The 21,757-nt window shown below is 43.5% G+C and overlaps 1 protein-coding gene across 1 annotated transcript; it reads right to left on the reverse strand.

The window, feature by feature from the left end:
• Positions 1-6,072: 6,072 nt before the first annotated feature.
• bcl2l1 (BCL2 like 1) lies at positions 6,073-21,751 on the reverse strand. Its single transcript, XM_023795176.2, has 2 exons — positions 21,182-21,751; positions 6,073-6,605 (listed from the first exon to the last, which is right to left on the reverse strand). Exons 1-2 carry the CDS (start codon positions 21,749-21,751, stop codon positions 6,462-6,464), a joined length of 714 nt encoding a protein of 237 aa, XP_023650944.1. The 3' UTR covers positions 6,073-6,461.
• Between the last annotated feature and the right edge of the window lie 6 nt (positions 21,752-21,757).

Raw genomic sequence — 21,757 nt, forward strand, 5'->3', positions numbered from 1 at the left:
AAATACATAAACATTTCCTATGAGTCGTTTATTTACATGGTCCTTGCATTGCAATATCTGCACAAACAACAGGCAGGTACCCATGGCTGCTTGCACCCTCACAGCAGACTTGAATGACAAGACCATCTGTATTTAGTGACAGTGTGTCACAAAATACACTTCATATTTTCAGAATATATGTGAAGTATGATGTGAAGTGATGTGATGAGATGGCCAGAAAGATGCTCAATAAAGCAAATTATAGCATTTGTCCATCCATGCATTTTCTAAGCCCAGGTATTGGATTGAATGTCTCAAATGCCTCATGCATATGCCAGGAACCAGAAAGGAAAAGGTTTGTGTCTTTGGTCCATAGGAGGATGCTGAGGGAATTCCAGGAACACATGTTGCACACTCACACTAATTTCCTGGATGGACTGAAATTCCTTTTTATGTCTTTTTCTTTAGCTTGACATTTCCTAAAGACATTTTAACAAAATCCCAAAGTTAAAAATATCCCACCCATTCATTTTCATTTATAAAATATCCCATCATTACTGTGACCCCCTGCTAATAAGCAGTTATGGAAGATAGATGGGCCTGTCCAGTCAAGGTTGTAGCAATGTCAAGGTTTATCTCAGCCAGTGCAGGGGCTACATTGTGGACACACAGTAAAGTAACATAAGTAAGGATGAAAAGTATTGCCCATAGGTGTGCATGTGTGAGTGAATGGTGTGTGAGTGTGCCCTGCGATGGGCTGGCTCCCCGTCCCGGGTTGTATCACCAACAAGAACAGCATGTCTTGATTGTTGGAGGAACTCTGAAAAAATTAACACATGAAAAAAGGAAGAACACGGGTGTCTGGGGATGGTTTTGTACCTATAAAAATAGAGTGAGAATGTGGCTCTTTGGAGCCGGTCCAGTCAAAGAGGCAGAGGAGCCACATCTGACTCCAGGATAGAGAGAGCTGGGCTTCTCTCCCTGCGCAACGTAGCTGAAAGTGAGCAGCAAGAGCCCTCCCTACAGAAGGGTCACCTGGCCACCTGTCTCTCATTTCCCTGCTGTGTTTACAGATGCTCTCATGCTGCCATTTCAACCAAAGCAGTCAGCAAGCAGGAAAAAGAAGGTAACTCTTTCTGGATGACAGAGCTTAATAAAATGTCCTGTAGAATAGAATTATTATTATTATTATTATTATTACTTTTATTTTCATTACTTTCATTTGTTAATGGAGAAGAGCTTGAAATGATCCATTCTGGTATTGGACAGCCATGCTGGGAGGCATGCCACAACTGACACAGACTCACCATGACCCACCCCTCAAAGAAAGAAAGAAACACTTTTTGAAGAATGAGACATTTTCGAAACAATGGTAATGAGGGCAATTCTCCTACAGAACTCCTGAATCGTTCAATTATGAGGATGCTGTTCGCCTGTGATCACGTGTACCGAGGTGTGCTACATTATTTCTGCTTAATTTTATTGTGATAATATACCTTCACATTCAGCTTTGCATCTGTCGCTGGGAGTATCTGGTTTATTATGTGTCATTAAGTATTGAAAGAAGCTTCTTTCACCACTATTGAAGAGCCATAATTATTTATGGCGTAATATTGCAACTACTCCTTTTAGAACCACAGCAGTGTAACTATTCAGGTAAACATGTAAGCATGTAAGGTAAGACTATAATTTATTCCAACTTATCCGGACATCCTATATCGATTCAGAGGCCGTGTAACGTATGATCCTGTCAAGTGACAGCAGGAAGTGGAACAATAAAAGTAGTATTTGTGAGAGCAAAGCCCTAAACCTCATGAAATATTCATTTCAATTCAGATATTCTAATTTGGCTTTGTGAAGTGAAGGCTACAAGGCAAAACTTGAATATGTTAAAGTTTTCAATTAATGGACACCTTCACCCATGAGGACCCAATCATGCAAATTTATTTTTATATTCATTTTATGCACTTTGGTCTGATTAGGCTCACTGAGTTCCTCTCTCAGAAACTGGTCTGTATTTACTGCAGCCGTTTAATGCTTTGTATGAGAATAGCTGTGTTTCTTACTTCTGCACCACCTGAGAGAGTAGTTTGGGTGTTTGGACATAGAGTGCATGCTACAATTTTTAGGATATCCATACACTTAGACAGCTGAAATTTAGGTATGAAATTCATGATTGGAGTAGTTTATTTTACATATGAGCAAAATAAGTGGAAACTTCCTAAAAATTACATGTAGCTGGTATGGTGACCAAACTTGCACACAATATTCTGAAAGGGTTAAGTGTCTAGAAAGGACTGCTAGCTAAAAAGCAATCAAACATGTCGACTGTTTATTGTAGGCGTTGTCAGTTCCCTGATTATAATGAATGTGCAGGGGTGTTCCATTTGATGAGTGTCCCTCTCCCTCTTTCACAGAAAAGCCAATTGTATGAAATTATCTCATACATCAGTGCAACATTTCTGGAGCAAAAGGAAAATGGTTATGCAGGAACAGAGAGAAAATGTGCGTAACTAATGCAGAAACCTTGGTGTGGGTAGTAGAAACAGGTATATATACTAGAAGATTCATGGTAACAACAAGCTAATTGCTTGGAGTTTTAATGTGAACATTTCTGGGCTTAATTTAATTGTGGCAGCTCTCATAAGATCATAAGAAACTTACAAATGAGAAGAGGCTATTCGGCCCATCGAGCTCATTTGGGGGGAACTAATAGCTCAGAGTTGTTAAATCTAGCTCTGATTAAAAGGAACCCAGGGTTTTAGCTTGCACTACACTAGTAGGAAGACTATTCCATACTCTAACTACACGCTGTGTAAAGAAGTGTTTTCTCAAATTCAGTTTAGAATGTTCTCCTGCTAATTTCCACCTATGGTCACAAGTTCTAGTATTTAAACTAATACTAAAGAATAACTTTAGTCTGTACATCCTTGCCATTGTACTATATTTAAGATTGTATATTTAGATTGTATATTTAGATTATATACTTGATTTGATAGATTGTATTTAAATATTGTAATTTTCTTTTTTCTCCTACTTCTTACCTTTTTTCTTCTATTTTTGCACAGCCAAATAAGGGTGACTCAGAGATACATTTCACTGCATGTTGTACTGTATGTGACGAATAAATCTCTTGAATCTAAAGTAGCCATTTGGCTGAACAGCATCGAGACCTGTTAGAATCTTATATACCTGGATCATGTCCCCCCTTAATCTCCTTTGCGCGAGGCTGAACAGATTCAGGTCAGCTAACCTCTCCTCATAAGACATTCCTCTAGGACCAGAAATCATTCTCGTAGCCCTACGTTGAACCTTTTCCAAGGCAGCAATGTCCTTTTTAAGGTATGGTGACCAAACTTGCACACAATATTCTAGGTGGGGTCTTACCAAGGAATTGTATAATCGTAGTATCACCTCCCTTGACTTAAACTCCACACACCTAGAGATGTAACCCAACATCCTATTGGCCTAACAGTAATGAACTATCTTACATTTGTGTGCAGTATGTGCAGCTCTCCTGAACACCTTTAATAAAAGGCCATACAGTGTCTGCCAGCTTCTGGCACTGTCACAATTATTTCATTAATTATGACTTAAAAATATAAACATGTAACATTTATGAATTTATCAGCCTGTGGAATTAGCTGCTATCTGATGCTCTTGTGTTTTTACCTCCAAATGACAGAGTATTGTATGGGGAAGACAGTTTGCAATGGACTGAAGTGAAGGGCAGGTAAGACAGCTACAACTTTATAATGTACAGCTTGTCAGGAATGCACTTCCCTAAAGAATGAATAATTCCAAGCTTTGTTACTTTTGATGAATGTACATCTATATACAATTCAATCCTAATATTGCTGTGCTTTATTTAAATACTAAATATGGCCAAAAGTAAGTGGACATCAGCTTGTCCAACATGAATTCAGTCAGCCTATTGTTGCTATAATAGCCTCTCTTCTGGGAAGCCTTTCCATTAGATGTTGGAACAGTGCTGGTGGGATTTACTGCCATTCAGGTTGGGTTTTGATATTGGACTATCAGGTCCCTGTCTGTGAGCATGTGTGGCCGATCACTTCGCAACTGAACTAGGTCCCAGACGTGTCAGCATCACTTCCCTTGCAGGTGACCAGGACAGCTCTAGTAAGGTGGAAACATGCCGAACAGACCTGTTGGAAAGATGGTGTGAAGTGGAAGGTCACTAACCACTTCTGCACAACTACCCATTGTGCTGCTATTGTTTGTTGGAGATCATTGTGTGACAGTGTGCTTAACTGTACATCTATATCAGCAAAACGTGTCACTTAAGTGTATGTCTTTAGGGATAGCTATGACTACCCGGCAAAGACACCTTCAGATATTTCATTACAAACTCAGCATACATATGGAATGGAGCATAAATGAGACGTTCAGTTGGATTGAAAGCCAAGACAGGGGAAGTTCCACATTTACTGGATACTCCGAGACAGGTAGTCAGTTTGACTCTCCCTGCCGGCCCCTGGAGGATGGGCTCCCCCTCATGAGTCTGGTCCCTCCCAAGGTTTCTTCCTTCTAGGGAGTTTTTCCTTGCCACTGTCGCCTATGGCTTACTCACTGGGGGCTTTGGGTGAGGATGCTGTAAAGCGCTTTGAGACAATGTAATGTTGTGATAATGCGCTATACAAAAATAAATTTGTTGTTGTTGTTGTGTGCTGTTGTCCAAATTGCTCATTTGTGCTGTTTAAAACTGACAGATCATTTCACAAACCCAGGGTTTCCCCAGTAAAAGAAGGATCCTGCAAGACAGGTGTCAGTTCTCAGACCAGCACCACTATCACCAGCAGACTATCGATGGTCAGCCCAGAAGCTGTTCCCAGCCAAGGATCTATTGCCACACTGTAGGCATGACCTGGAAGGATCTTCATTCTCTATGCACAGAATCCGCAACAAGCTATCAAATGTCAGATCTGGACTTGCGTTGGTCTCTCTCCCTTTTATTTATTGTAGAACAGCCTCTCTACTCTCACGGCACAGCCTAGCAGAATCTGGTAGTTAATTACATAATTTTATACCAGCTTAAAAACTGGCCACTCATTGCTCACCTCCTTGTCGTTCAGTCCCTTTTACAACGCTCACAGAACAATGCTTGCTTAATTCTGCAAAAATGTTGCAAATTATATTGGTTTCATAAAGTTCATCGACAAGCAATATTTAACATATCTAATGTCCACACAGACATTTCCTTTTTAAGTGTCATATTTTTTTGACTGACTCATTCAGTTCTGTTCTTACCAATTTGCTATTAATTGCAACCGTAGTCAATGGCTCCCAAAGGGATACTAAACATAAATGTTTAGTATTTTATGTTATTTCAAATTACTAATTAAAAAGCACCCAATCAGACTGCTTGTCAATGAACTTTTTAACTCTTTTTAACAGCTTTTAGAACTATAATTTTTAAATTAATCTGAATAATAATTTGAAATGTTTTACTTAAAACAATGGTTTCTTTCTTCGATATACAGATGGTCCTCTACTTACAAACTTTCAGACATATGAACGAATAGGACTATAAGTCCAAATTGTGTTCGCTAGGCTCTCGTTTCCTGTCTGTAAGATAGTTTTTTTTTCTGCACACCAATTCCACCTAGTACAACTTCTGGCCGCTACTCCTGCCACGCAGCCTGCGTACACCCAGCATCCCGTTCGGAATGTAACTCATTCGTGAGTAGAGGAGCGTCTGTATATTATTGTAAACAAATGAATAAAGAAATGATTTTTGTTATAAAACCAGTAATTTCGCAATATTCTTACTGAATTAAGCAAGTGTTCCAAGACTTTCTGTGACCACTGTATGCTCTAAAAATCTACCCCCCAAAACACACATTTTCCTAATTTTGAAATACACCCATCTTGTTTTATTTACAGATGAAGACAAACCCTCCAAAACCCAACCTGTTCAAAAACCATGGTGCTGAATATATTGTTTTCCTCAGATTTATTCACCTGCTACACTCAACTTCTATCCAAATAAAAAATCTTTATTTCACTCCACTAGAAGGTCCTGCCAAGAATAAAAACAAGTTAGTCACACTGAAAGAGCTATGAAACCAAATCTCCAACACCACCAACTTTTATTTTTTCGTTTTGGTTAGTTTTCCAGTCTTTGAATATGGCAAAACATATTGAACTTTAAATGTCAGATGGCCAACATCAACTGAGCAAAGGGGAAAGGAAGGAAGAAATCATTTGGTCCAAATTTTTTTTTTCCTTTTAATTTGATCGCATTGATGTATATATGAATTACATGGACTGTAGTTATAGGAAACCTCCAACTCATCCGAAGATGCTGATGGACGACTGCTCAGATGAGTTCAACTTGTGCATTCTGATCATTGAGTTAGTCCTCAGTGTACGAGGCTGCAGGAGAAATACGTAAACAGGACAATACTTGGCAAGTTCCTTCACGTTTGCTGGGGTGTCTGGGTGGTGGTGCTGACTGTCTCTCACAGGCGCTTCTGTGCAATGAGAGAGCCCACAACAACTCCAGTGATGAGCGTCATCCCAGCTAACAGCCACTTTTTGAAGTTCTCTTGGGACCTCCTGCTCTCAGCTGCTGCATCCTTCCCAAAGATTTCAGCAAAACGGTCCTAAAAACAATAAAAAAAAAAAAAAAAAGGAGGGGGGGGGTAGACAGGATGCTTACCAGCTGACCTTGCACTTTTATTCTTGGAGAAATACCCATTCGAGACCTGAATTTAACTCATTGAAGCCAGATTCTTGTAGGAATTGACTGAATCATACACTGACCAATATACAATACTTGTGGAAAGGATGTTTATGAGTTTTTAAATTTTTGCATTTTTGCATTTTTGAGGTAGCTAGGACAAAATTGGGAATTGCGTTGTTTTTTCCATTTATATGCAATTCAATTTCTTTTTGTATAGCACCTTTCACAACAGAGCTGTCCCAAGGCGTTTTACATGGATGTGTTGAGATACATTACATTTATAGTATATTTATATTGTTCATAAGAGTTACTTAGTGTTAGCTATATTTATCTGGTAAACTAGGGCACTTGATCTGGGCTGGCCCTGTTCAAAATTCAGTTTTAGCCATCATAATCAGAGTTAAATAGAGATCACAGTAAAGCTCTGCTGATGCCGATTAGTATGGGTGAGTTAGAGGAGTCAGTCTTGCCAGAACTGCCAAAATGTCTCAAACAGCAAAATGTAAAACTATTCAGGAAGTCACAAGGAACTCTGAAACATCATGCAGGAATCAATTTGCCTCTTCTGCTTTATGAAAAGTCAGTGTCCATGACTCTACCATCAGAAAAACACATAAATTGGGTAATGTGGTTGAGTAACAGCTCACCAAGAACACAAACTACAGTCAAAATCCAGTATTGGTTCTGGAACAATGTTGTAGATGTTGAAGGTGGTGAAGTACACCTACTTTCAGTTCAATTAATTTATAAGTGAAGAACCACATTTACCAGCAATATCTGGAAGCAATAATTTTCTGTACCAAAAATGATCAAATTGACATCAATTTGGAAAAAATTTGCCCCCCTCTTCCTTATGACATTACTTCAGTTCACTGAGTCCCTTAAGGTCCCATCACAAATTTCAATGGGCCTGAGATCTGGACTTTTTCAAAATCTTAATTCTTTTTTTCAACCAATCAGAGGTAGATTTTCTGGTGTCCTTGGGATCACTGTCCTGTTGCATAACCTAATTTCAGCCAGACATTAGCTGCCGGACAGGTGGCTTAACATTTGCCTTTGGTAAAAAAAAAACTCAGTGACCGCATGGTGTTCCTTGTGCTTTGGCTGCCAAATAAGTCCAACTCAATACCTTTCCACCAGTGTGCATCATAGTTGATATGAGGTGCCTGTGTTATTACACTGCATCTGGATTTTGCCAAATATGCCAAGGTACATTATAACCAAACATATCTGCTTTTGTCTCATCTGCTCAAAGGACACTGCTCCTTTGAAATCAGAAATCATCTGATTTGTTCATATACAACACTGCATACCTACACTATGCTGCCATGTTCTTTTTGGAGAAGAGGGCCTTTCTGCTGGCTACCCTTTCAACAACACCATGCTGCTTCATTAATTTCTGATCATAAAGGCATGAACTTTAACATTTAAGATGAGGGTTTCTCAGTCACTCAGTCAGTGATCTGCAAGCGTCTTTAGTGGGCCGTGAAACTGGCAGGGAAATGTAGTTTGGTCCAAAATTGGGTGGACACGCAAGAATTTTCCCGATTGGGACACCCCCACCTGGCTGGTGAAATTTACCAAGGGGACACCCCTGGTCAAAATAATATACAAAGGGGGTATATTACCATATGTAATATATCTGCTAACAGAATGAAGAATAGCCAGGCCTTGTTGGGAAGGGAAACAAAATCCTGGGGAAGGCTGAGAACTGTCTTGAATGTTCTCCATTTGTAAATAACCCATCTCCCTTTAAAATGATGGATTTCAGGTTGTTTGGAAATGGCCCAAACAACCCTTCCGAAATTGATAAGCAGCAACAAATATTTCTCTGAGGTCATTGCTGATGTTTCCCCCTCTGGCATAGTGTTAACACAAACTTCAAAGTTTCAGACTAACAAATGGGCAAAAGTTCTGCTTATATAGAGGTGCTCACACTTCCTAATGATGAACTAATCAAGTGCAATGGAATACCATCACCTAGATGTTAAGCATGTTGTTTATTCCTATGGAAGCAGGGAGGGTGTACACTTGACTTCTGCATTTTTGGCTTCCTTTTGTTAAATAACTAACACACTGAAGTCTGTTATGTGTTGTTTGTTATCGCAGACTGATTTTTCAAGCTGAAAAGGATCAAACGATTGCTATTTATTTCATGATATGTAAAACTGTTGAATTGAAAGAGGGTGTACTGTTATTTTCACATCACTGTAAATGTGGAACTTCTTGGCCAACAAGGGAACACTTATGTATGGTAAAAAAAGAAAAATAACAAATGTTGCACTACACAGTAAGAGGATAGGCAAAAGGTCAGAAAGGATGGGGGCATTTTCATGGCTTAGGGACACTCTGCTGCTTGAGGAGCTAGAGGAGATGCCATCAATGGAAAAAAATGAATGCATACTGAATGATGGACCGTCGGTCTCTGAGCTGGAACTGAAGAAAAGCTGGGTCTTGCAGGGAGATGGCAACAACATTTAGACAGCACAATATCAAGTCTACATTACAATGGTTGGAAAATTAGTTCCAACTATTTTGCACTGAACTAACAGAGATTGAGACTCAAACATCATGGTTTATAGTGAGACTTGACACAAGCAGTTCCCAATAAAACCAGAGGTGGAAATTTCAGGTTCAGAAAGTAAAAATCCAGGCCAAAATTTTCTTTCAATCAACTAGACGAGTAGAAAGTGTCACAGTTACATAGTACTCAACTGGTTGGCTGAAACAAAATTTTGGCACCTCTGGGCAAAACCTTAAAAAGTAATGAGTTTATGCAGGTTGCCAAGTGAGCCAAAAAGTCTCCACTGCACTGTGTGAGATGAAACAGTGACTTCAGGAAGAGGTGCGGCTGCAGTAATTGTATAGTTGTATATCCGGATACTGACTTTAATGGGGCAATTACCTTTTCACATAGGGACACTGTGGGTGGCAGAACTGTCTTTACTAAATAAATTACAATATTTGAGACAGGTATTTTTTTAAGCAATTCTATTAAAAGCGGTTAGTATACAACAGTGCTCACAAACAGCTTGCATCCCTTGGCAGAAGATTTGGCACATTCTCCATGCCATCGCATACGAGGGTCCGTCACAGTCCCCGCCAACGGAAGAAAGTGACATGCTGATCTTGGCAGCTGTCCCCATGCCCTGTCGTATACAGAAGGGCCCCGTAAGGCCGCGAAGTACGATGGCTTTGACTCATGCAAGCCGCCCCCGTGAGACGAGCGTGGTCGTTTCTCAGAAATCAGACGGAGGCGTTTGTGGAAGGCCGTTCCGAGAAGTGGGGTCTATGGCCACGTGGAAGCGGGGTGATAACGCGGAGAAGGGGCTTTATCGAGGCTGGAGTAAGTTTTTCTGAGATCGGCACGTCACGTCGGTCTTTGAAGAAAAGCGATCGAACTCATAACTCAAGTGTTTCTGGAATTTTCTGGTACTTCAAAAAGACATATTCAATTCTATTTATTTTTATATAGCGCCTTTCACCACAGAGTTGTCCCAAAGCACTTCACATGGTTGTGTTGTGATACACAAAACATCATTAGAGAGAGATACAGAACAAGAAAAGGAAGGAAAGAAATTAAATTAAAACATATGGCCTTCACATTAAAGTCAAGATCACGTCTGTCTACTAGTAGTCTACTTGTAAATGAGCCATCATAGTTTTGTCTTTGTCATGCGCATGTAGCTACAAGGTCATCTGATTGGTAGGTGTGGGTGCATATGAACAGAAATCATCACACAAAAGATCAGGAGTCCAGGTGGACTAAATAAAAGCGAGGGATGCAGTTTGCTGAGATACAGCCTGGCAAGCTATCATGTGCCCGACTGCAGACGTTGGCATCTGTTTGGAGCCCGTCCACCTGTAGTTTACAGCTGAGCCGGTGCCGCTCACCATGATACCTGATGGGGAAGCAGACGCGGTCAGGAGGAGTGAAATATCAGGCTGATTAAGCTAGCGGCTGAAAAACACAGGGCTTTCAGCAAAGAGGGAGACGCATGCAGCCACAGGCTGGGCTCCTCAGAGTGTGTCGTGGCCAGTGTTGGCAGCTTGTCTCCACTGCTCCTCCAGCATCCCCGGTTTTTCAAACAGAAACCACACAGCCCATCGGCATGATCAGCGCTACATCACGCTAATCATAGCACAGCTTCATATTCTTCCTTATTTTCCATGATTGTATTCAACCCACACCCCCCTTTTTGTCATGGTGGGAGGCCGTATACCGTTACTCTTGTTAATTTACAACCCCGGCAGGCTCACCTGCTTATCCGTCTGTTAGCGGGCTGAGCCGTCCCCCGCATCAGGTGAACGCCTGCCCAGACCTGCCTGCTCCGCCAAGCCCGGTCCCCGAGCCGCAAGCGCCAATGGGAGTGGCCTCATGGGGGCACGCCATGGGAGCATCTGTCTGCTGTCTGTGAGGGTGGCGGTGGCCATTCGGAGTGACCCCCCACAGAGCGGATTCACGAAACACATGCCTGGGCACATTGGCAAAAAATTAAACAAAGAAGCCCCTAGAGCTTTCAGGAGCATCGTTCATCAGCGAGTCAATCAAGCGAAAAACACAAACACAGCCCTAACCTTAAGTAACCAAACAAAATACAAAACTTTTCACATTCTGGGGTTGTTTTGGAACTTTTATAAAATTGAGCTTTGCCTTGTGAGGACGGAAAAAATGGTCCTCACATATTATTTAAACATGTCAATAATAACATTCTGAGGTTGTTTATCACATTTTTATCACATTTGGTTCCCACAACGTAATATACATATAATCCCCCCCCCGGATTGTAATTATATATTTGTGGGGACTCTCCTTTCATTTATTTGGGGGGAAACTGTAATCCCAGCATGACGACCTTAACCCCTACCCAGCCCGAACCTTAACCATAAGTAACAAAACAAAATAAGACTTTTGGCATTTTTATTATTTTGATTGCATTCTTAGCTCTTTGTCGGGACCTGAAAAATGGTTCCCACAAAGTCAAAATAACATGTTTTTATTACATTGTAGGGGACATTTGGTCCCCACAATGTAATATAAACCTAATCCACACACATTTACTTTCCTTTTACCCCCCCCCTCCAAATAACATATGTATTATGATCATGAACACAGAGGGAACTGCAGGTGGCTATGATCTAAATACAGAATTTTAACGCCAGGCGGTTCAGCATTTATATTTAAATTACTGAATGAATGCAGTTTACTTTGAGCCCAAACGAGCGTGCAGCCTACATGGCTAAAAAGCGAAGCCGCGTGGGGATGTGAAAGCCTGACGGGAAAGCCCTGCCGCCCCCACCCGCTCTTCACGCACACCTGAAGAGTCCTCCACTTGAAACGCTAACAGTGCGTCTTCAGATCTGGGTCGCCATCTGTTAGAAAGGGCATGACCCAGTCCCGGCAATCCCCATGCCCCGTAACTCGAGGCCCGCGAGCATCCCTGACGCAAGGGTGGCTCTCTGTCACAACTCCTCCGCCCGGGCACAAAACCAGGCAACCAAGCCACCCTGCCCTTTGTTCAACCTCATTCACGTCTACCAGGTGCCCAGATGACCTGTATCTATAACTGTATGGATTTTTTCCCCACTTTCCCATGTGCTGGCTCAGAAGTCAGCCACAACACCAGGTGTTTTCCAACACACCGTCTTTTACTGCTCAGTGAAACCCAGAGGGAGCTTGGGGATTTTTTCGTGCCACCAGTTTCAGGACCCGTCTTGATGTCCAGCATGAGTGTTTGCAAATTACCTGCAGATTTCAAAGTACCTTTAGGTCACAAAACAACCTGTCGCAAGCTTGAATTTCTGATAAACATACAACACGTCAGGGCAGAATGAGGGGTATAGTTAAAATAGCTGTGGTTATTTCCACGGGTGTTTCTGCAGAGATATTGGACTTTTATGTAAAAGACAGACCGTGGACCCGTCCCATCTGTAACATCCTGTTTGACAAAGGCCATGTGCGGCGCTGTGTGTCTGTCAGGTGTGTGCACAGCACTCTGCAATTCTGCAGTCATACCTGCACCTTCCTGTGTGTTTATATGGCATAGCTGCTCATCATGCGGGAGTCACTGTCACACTCAGGGCAGGCAGGCGGGGACTTTTGCAATCGACCCGGGTATCACACGCCGGGGAAACACCCTTCGGTAAACTGGAAAGGGGAGCTCTTAAACAGAGAAGCTGGAAACGGAGTTGATTTTTTGATTTGATTTGAGTTGATTTTGCTCCTCACATTCCCGATGTTAATCAGAACAAATCTTTTGTCTGCAACAAGGAGGAGCCGTACGTTGCAGTCACAGGTGGTTAATTCCCCAGGACCTGCTCCCAGCATCGCCATATCCCCGACCCTCCTGTGGGCAAGGCTGCCATCTGCCAGTCCGCAGGGAGGGAACGACACACAGAGGCGCAGGGAAGGGAGGCAGGCAGGGACAGAGGTGGAGGAGAACCTGAGGGTAACGAAGACAGAACAACAGAGTGGCTGGGGGTGTGGGGGGGGGGATGAGGAAAAGGGAGACGATGGAAACTCTGACAGCACAAAGGGATGTAATCAGGACAGCAACAGCACGGTTCACCAGGCAGGTCGCCATCACCACCGCAGCCCTTCACATCTGACCCAACAAATATGCCCAGCTGCCGGGATAATCTCATTGGCTATCGCCACATGCAGCTGGTAACTAGTCGCATGCACCCGTGTTCAGGTAGAGGAAGCTCACTTCTGATGGACAATTCAGAAGTACATCCATCCGTCTGGCTTGCGCCTCCCCGCAGCACCACCCGTTCCCGTTAGACATGCTCGCTGGGCCCAGTTCCTCCTCCACTTTCTCCCCCATCACCTCACCTGGGGAGGTGTTGCACCATCTCCACCTCTCAGGAGATGCCATTTTTAGGCACAGCAGCGAGGTAGAGGGGCCCACCTCAGCAGGAAGTGTGACCCAACACAGATACAGGCCACAGTGGGGGTGTACAGGTGCATGTGTGCAACCCGTGGGGGTTTGCGGGGGAGAGGCGTTAGCCGAGAGGCCCAAACTGCAAGTCGGTCGTTCCCCGTGGCTTTCTGACGTCAGATGGACATGCACACACGCACACTGGCGCACATGCAGCCCTGGCCTAGTGCTGTCACAGGCACGGAGAAGCTCACAAACCAAGCTATATGCCACGCTACAGCCCAGCCTGGCTCATACGCTCACATGTCAGGCAGCAAAACTGCACCCTGCCACAGATCCACCAATTATTCCTTCAGCAGCCATTGAAGCACAAAAGGGGAAAAAAAGCTCAGTTATTTGACTTTTTTTCTGAGCTGGCATGGACCAGGCACCCCCTGACCTCATAAGTAGAGTACACCCCCGTCCACCCCAGCAGTGGTATGGCCCGGCCTTGCTCTCACAGCCCGCCTTGTTTACTGAGGATAAATCTGGAATAGGCTCCGAATGAGACCATCTGCTACCTGCCATTTTCTCACACTGCCGGAGAGCGCTGCCAGGTCTCGGGAGCAGCCGCTGCCGCAGAGTCACGATTACACGGTAAAAATGGCGAGGACTGAAAAACAGGGAGCGTGACGGGGTCTTGTAAAGGATTTCAAGAAAAATTTTTAACCATCGATAATCACTGCCTGTTGAAAATAATTATGTGTTAGATTTGCTGCAAAAATCAATTGTCAGAGGAAAAACCAACATATCTTAAATCCGACTGACTATGTGTTCTGAGCGGTCCTCTGCCAAATCGCCTTATTGATCACTAAAGGGGGGCTCAGGTATGCAGGGGCCAGAATCAGCCTTGTCAATACTGATTTCTTCCCCAATGCGACAATGCAACGGAAATACAAAGTCCATTGATGGCTGCCACGGCAGCCAGGTGCCTGTCCTCAGAGATCCATCAGTGTCAGGGGTCTCCGTGGCTGCAGAGTAGATTAAGAAATGCCCTCTCTTGGAAGTACATCGCCACATGGCCCTTGCGGGCTGCTGGTCAGAGCGGACACGCAAGAGCAGCTGCCACGTAGCCCCAAGGCTCATGGCGCAATGCGGACCAACGGCGCACACGTATGCATGCGCATGTGCCCAGAAGAGATTTATTTCGTACAGGCATTCAGTGTATCCACTCATGGTCAGATCAGGAAGGTAAGTGAGCAAATGGGGGGGGGGGGGGGGAGTTAGGAAATGGCACCTACAATGCCTCCCAGGGTGTCATCCCTCATCCTATGATTAAGGGCAGCCTAATGGGGTGGGGTCCTCAATAAACGGTGTTAATGAGGGTGACTGTGACACAGATACTGGGGGGGGGGGGGGGACACACCACAGGACACCGGGAAACTGGAACAAAAGCAGTTTGTGTCTTATCAGAAACCGGGGTCATGGGAGTATTATCTCAGGCATGACAGGAATGTACTTCCTGTCAGCACAGTGACAGGAGACGCCAAATGACCTGGAAGGTCCAACTGCCCTCCTGTCACCAGAAAGCAGCTACCTGCGAGGGCCACGAATGGGCAAATGGGGGACAAAACAAGCCAAAAACAAAAACAGCAGAAACAAAACAGCAGCACGTGCAGAACAATAGCAATGTCACACTTCAGCAGATGAGCCCCCCCCCCCCCCCGGTCGCTCTTTTGACAGGGTGGGGGTCGTCTTCCATTAATAAACACAGGCCTTGTTGGCACGTCAACCAGGCCCTGTAGCACACCTGCATGGCTGTGAAGTTCACAGCTGCCAACGGCCATGCATGTGTGTGCGCATGTGCGTGGAAATGCGACGGCTTCAGTGTGTCACAGAAGACACCCACTGACAGAAAGGCCAACTGACTGAATTGTTCGGATAATCCCCCCCCCCCCGCACCACAGTGAAAGCATGAGGACAGTGACGGGCTTCCCGCCGGCAACATGGGAAAGTACCGTGCTTCTGTAGAGCACCCCACCTCCCGCCAGAATAACCAACAGGGGAAGGACACCGAGGACGTGTAGCCAACCCGGGGGGAGTCCCGCAAGCCGCAGTGCTGAGCGCCTACCTCAATCATCTCCATCCATCATAACCCATGTCTTCCTTTCCAATATCTACCACAATACCTTTCGCTTTCTCTCGCTGTCCATGTGCTTGTTATTAGGCCAGCGTGTGTGTGCATGTCAGTTTGCATGCTTTCATCACATCTGGAATAATGAGCGCTCATTCCCTCAAAGTTCTACTTCTACTACTTCTACTTCTACTTCTACTACTACTACTACTGCATTTCCACTGTACAGAGCTTTTCAAGAATCCAAAGACAAGACATGGCAAGTATTCCAAAACACATTCGGGACCTCCTGTGAGTGCACATAATCACATATATAGTAAACCCAAGTGAGTATGTGACTGGGCCCAGCATGTTGTCTGTCACCCCAAGCAAAGCCAAACCACAATAGACGAGGAACAGGAAGCACATCTCCCACCCACACAAAGAACTGAAATTCACCTCATTCAGTCTAATACTGCACAGGACGGCTGTGCTGCACCTGTGTCTGGGGCAGGACTTCTGCATCCCAAGGGATGGGGATCACAAAGCAGTTCGATCTCTGCAGACTGGCTGATGGCGGCGATTATAACGTGAGCCCCCAGACCCGCAACAGAGCCAAGAAGATGACAGGCCCCACCCTCGCTCTCAAAGACAGCTGTGAAAGAAAGGTCTCTACTCTTTTCACTAGCAGTCCGTGTATTCGCTGTAAGACTGAAATGAATAAACCAGACTTAAGGATTAACAATAGTCTGTGAACGGAACAACAGGATAGCAACCCCTGTTTGTTTCTTGGCCAACATGCGAGTTTGGCATGAGATCTGAAACCAAAAACAGCAGAGCGGGGAAGCCTCTGATGAAGGAGCAGTTTACAATCTGGCATCCTGAAAAAAAACCTCTTTCAGCTGACGTTTTCTGCCAACTGAAAACAAAGAAGAATAGGCAAAACAAATAGGAAGAATAGATAAGAGATAAAAAGCTATCCATCCAGGCCTCCATCATAATGTGCCTCGTTGTACAGATCAGTGGAGTTTTTATAAGGATAATCAATTACATTTATAAATCTTTTTCACTTGATTTTATAAAGATTTGATTTTCTTTGTCATAGAAAAATACATTTTTTTTTTTTTTACGCTGCTTGTAAGAAGACTGAGAGGAATGAAAGCTGTGGTCTTGGGATGGAGGCTCAGGTGATTAGGCTTGTTCATGTTGATTAGATATCAAAACTTTGATCTCCAGAAACTGACACGCGGGGTACCAGCCAAAAGTTTAGCTATACCCATTCAAAACCATAATCCTAAGGTCATACATAGTGGATGGAGTGTCATGGTTTGCAGCTGCTTTGCAGGTGAACAAGATCATTATCTTTGCAAATCTACAGCAAACTCAACCAGCATGGGTATCATGGAAAATTAGAAATGTATGTCATTCCCTTAAGGTCATAGCTGTTTGGGTACTCACTAATTCTTCAGTGAAAGAATGACCCAAATACCTACTCCAAATTGTGCTGCAACTATCTGGCAAAGAAGTAAAGGACAACTCAAACTAATGACCTGGCTAGCCCACTCTCCAAAGCTCAGTACCACAAAGGCACAAAGAGTCAGAGCAAAATAAACCACATGCAGGCAACAACTGTTAGAACCTCTGCAGAAGAGCTGGGAAGATATGCCGGGAGATTTTCCTCTGAAATCAAGGCAAATGGATACACACACACACACACACACACACACACACACACACACACACACACACACACACACACACACACACACACACATTATTTTTTTATGAATATCGACGCTGATCCAAACCTATTTCACAGATTGGGTATTGGCTACACATGACTGATCCACGCCCGATACTTACTTATTTAGTTTTTGGCAGTCTCTAAAAAGTCCCTATTTCGTGTTAAATCTGTCTTTTTTCATTATTGCTGCTGTTTCTCAAAGAATTTCCCCATTGTGGGATTAATAAAGTCTAATCTAATCTAATCTAATCTAAATACAATCAATCACACGACAGCTCATTCTCATTTTATGTGTTTTTGCGGCATTCAAGCTTAGCTCTAATGCTGCCACTGAGTTTTTTTGTTACACAGTGAGTGTGAGTGCAGTGACATCCGCCTGCATTGACGTCATGCGCATACCCTTCACAGTAGGGAACATGTAAGTAAATCAGATAAAAGGGTGATGATCTTCAAGTACAGTGGTATCTCAGTTCTCAAACTCATTAGAACTCGAATTTCTTAAAAGTCGAACCAACCAGTTCTAAAAAAAATTACCTAGAGCTCGATCTGAATCTCAGAAGTCAAACCATGAACGCCGACCTAAGATAACTTGTACGCGCGGGGAAATAAGTCACGCGGCACGTCTCTCAGCGGAAACAAAGGGTAAAGCTTCAGTCTCAGCCTCGCATTAGCTGTGATAGCACCGTGCATGTTTACACCAACTGAATACATATATTTAGACAGTAAAAATACATTTAGACAATGATAGTAACAGTAATTATTATTATTTAATAAAATACATTTAAAAATAAAGACTTCAGAAAGGGAAATTCCTTAAGATATGGAAGAAATGGACTGATTATGTTTCGTCTATGTAGTCTAATTTGTCTGCCTGAGATTCCCCTTTTACACATATAGATATATTGTAGTTTATTTTGTTTGTTTTTTCCTTTTTTTTTTTGTTTGTTTGGTTCATTCTTAAAAAGGAAAAACTGGTCTTGGTAAAGTTCAATTTCATTAGCGATTCTATTAGTTACAGTGTGTGGGTAAAAACATGCAACTGCAATGTTTCTAAGATTTAAGATTGCACCTCTGTAAAACCAAATGACCAAAATAAAAATGTAAATGGAAAAAAAAAAATAATAAAATAAATAAAAATAAAGATTAATTACTGGTAAGGCAGGCAAAACGCAGACGGACAATACAATGACCGGACTGGGGAAACAAACAAACACGGACTAAATACAGAGGACTAATGACAAAAACCAGAAATAGTTGATCACACGGGGATTCCACACGGGGTTAACGAGGGAGCGTGGCACACGGAAGGAGCGGACGATCGGGGCAGGACACATTGTTTGGATACATTTATTTTCTTACTTTACAAATTACCTGTTTTGATAAATGTGCTTAGATGTGTTTAGCACAGTATATGCTCTTGTTTTATTCGGTTCATTTTGTGTTTAAATGCTAAAAAAAAAAAAATATTTAGATGTAATTTTTGGGGCCGGGAACCAATTAATTGGTTTTCCCATTATTTATTACAGGGAAAATTCGTTCACAACTCGAACTTTTTAGGATTCGGTCCGGAGTTCTGAACAGATTAAATTCGAGTTCTGAGGTACCACTGTATTTTACGCTTTTAAAAAGCAACTAGTAGCAGAGCAATTTGCAATCTTTGTAAAATCCCACTAAACAAAGTGCACATGATTGTGCAAGACAGCACAACTAATATGAAACAAGCAATGGATGATTTGGGATTCGCTAGCTTGGGCTGTTTTGTGCATGCGCTACAGATTGTGATACAGGAGGGGTTGCTATTGCAATGAAATGTAGGTGACGCTGTTGCCAGTGGGAGAAAAACTGTGGGGCAATTTAAGCGTTTGTCACTTGTGTAAACTCGTTTGGAAGATATAATGAACTGCAAATGCCTCAAAAATGCTTAAAACAAGATGTACAAACAAGGTGGAACAGTACGTTGGGTATGTTTCTAGTAGTGTATGTATATATACACTCACCTAAAGGATTATTAGGAACACCTGTTAAATTTCTCATTAATGCAATTATCTAATCAACCAATCACATGGCAGTTGCTTCAATGCATTTAGGGGTGTGGTCCTGGGCAAGACAATCTCCTGAACTCCAAACTGAATGTCAGAATGGGAAAGAAAGGTGATTTAAGCAATTCTGAGCGTGGCATGGTTTTGGTGCCAGACGGGCCGGTCTGAGTATTTCACAATCTGCTCAGTTACTGGGATTTTCACGCACAACCATTTCTAGGGTTTACAAAGAATAGTGTGCAAAGGGAAAAACATCCATTATGCGGCAGTCCTGTGGGCGAAAATGCCTTGTTGATGCTAGAGGTCAGAGGAGAATGGGCCGACTGATTCAAGCTGATAGAAGAGCAACTTTGACTGAAATAACCACTCGTTACAACCGAGGTATGCAGCAAAGCATTTGTGAAGCCACAACACGCACAACCTTGAGGCGGATGGGCTACAACAGCAGAAGACCCCACCGGGTACCACTCATCTCCACTACAAATAGGAAAAAGAGGCTACGATTTGCACGAGCTCACCAAAATTGGACAGTTGAAGAATGGAAAAATGTTGCCTGGTCTGATGAGTCTCGATTTCTGTTGAGACATTCAAATGGTAGAGTCAGAATTTGGCGTAAACAGAATGAGAACATGGATCCAGCATGCCTTGTTACCACTGTGCAGGCTGGTGGTGGTGTAATGGTGTGGGGGATGTTTTCTTAGCACACTTTAGGCCCCTTAGTGCCAATTGGGCATCATTTAAATGCCACAGCCTACCTGAGCATTGTTTCTGACCATGTCCATCCCTTTATGACCACCATGTACCCATCCTCTGATGGCTACTTCCAGCAGGATAATGCACCATGTCACAAAGCTCGAATCATTTCAAATTGGTTTCTTGAACATGACAATGAGTTCACTGTACTAAAATGGCCCCCACAGTCACCAGATCTCAACCCAAGAGCATCTTTGGGATGTGGTGGAACGGGAGCTTCGTGCCCTGGATTTGCATCCCACAAATCTCCATCAACTGCAAGATGCTATCCTATCAATATGGGCCAACATTTCTAAAGAATGCTTTCAGCACCTTGTTGAATCAATGCCACGTAGAATTAAGGCAGTTCTGAAGGCGAAAGGGGGTCAAACACCATATTAGTATGGTGTTCCTAATAATCCTTTAGGTAGGTGTGTGTGTGTGTATATCCAATATATATATATGACATGTTATGATGTATTTGGTTTACACCCCAATAAACTAGATACAAGTTTGAATCACAAGACATGAAACCTCTTTCCCTGTAATAAATTTCTGCAGTTCAGCCCCAATGTATCAGTTGAGTGTTTGTATGATTCAGCTCCCATCCCATTTTTGCCAGAGGGCCTTTCTTTTGAAGCCGCTCCTTTTTGTATTTCTGTTTTTATGATTTAGTCCAACACTATCCCATTCCTGCCTCATAGTAAAAAGAGAAAGTATTGCAAACAAGTACTGCAACGAAGTCCCAATGGCATGCTTCAATTCGCCATTCCAGTTAGAGATGTTCTCAGAGGGACTTTGTCTTTTGACAGTACCCATATTATGAGCACTTACAACAGCACAAATTGACTAATACTGTGCAGCTGGGTAGGTCAGACCAAGATGATGTTCAGTTAATGACTGGGAAGGTGGGTGCACCATCAGCATGGATGTTTGGATGGCTCTGCACCATGTGTTCCCTGCTCATGTGGCATTGCCTGGGTGGCATCATTTGGCACCCTCACTCACCCATCCTCCCTGCCGCTGGATCCAGGGCTGGATGTTGCTGTCCAGGTAAACGGTCATCCAGTCAGCAATACGATCCACCAGGTGGCCCATCTCCTTCTCCACACACTCCACGCACAGGGCCCCGCCAAAGGCAAAGAGGCCCACGATGCGGCCCCAGTTGATTCCATCGCGGAACACCTCGTTCATTACACTCTCAAAGCTCTGGTAGGCCGTGACGGGTGTGATGTGAAGCTGGGAGGAGAGGTCGCTGAAGGCGCGGCTGTAGCGTAGCTCAAACTCGTTGGCAGAATCCCGCAATGCCTCCTTCACCGCCTCCAGGCCTTGTGGAGAGGGCGATGGGGAATGGAGCGGCTGCTCAGGCACTGGGGACACCTGGCTGCTGGTGCCGCCAGCAATGACCGACCCATTGACATGAGTTGCTGTTACCATAACCCCCTCGCGCCCATCGGCCTGACCCGAGCCCTCTGTCCGACCCCTGTCTTCAGGAAGCCCAAAGTGGCCATTGTAGTTCCTCTGGGACAGTTTATACGTTATGAAGTCCATCACCAGTTCTCTGTTGCTGTAAGACATTATTTC

This window comes from Paramormyrops kingsleyae, chromosome 6 (assembly GCF_048594095.1).
Source record: "Paramormyrops kingsleyae isolate MSU_618 chromosome 6, PKINGS_0.4, whole genome shotgun sequence".
Classification (NCBI taxonomy): Eukaryota; Metazoa; Chordata; class Actinopteri; order Osteoglossiformes; family Mormyridae; genus Paramormyrops; species Paramormyrops kingsleyae.

Excerpts from the sequence above, each read along its gene's own strand:
- bcl2l1 (XM_023795176.2), bottom strand. The coding sequence starts at position 21,751 with ATGTCTTACAGCAACAGAGAACTGGTGATGGACTTCATAACGTATAAA. Across the intron at positions 6,606-21,181 it reads TCCAGCGGCAGGGAGGATGG|GACCGTTTTGCTGAAATCTT; the intron begins GTGAGTGAGGGT and ends TATTGTTTTTAG.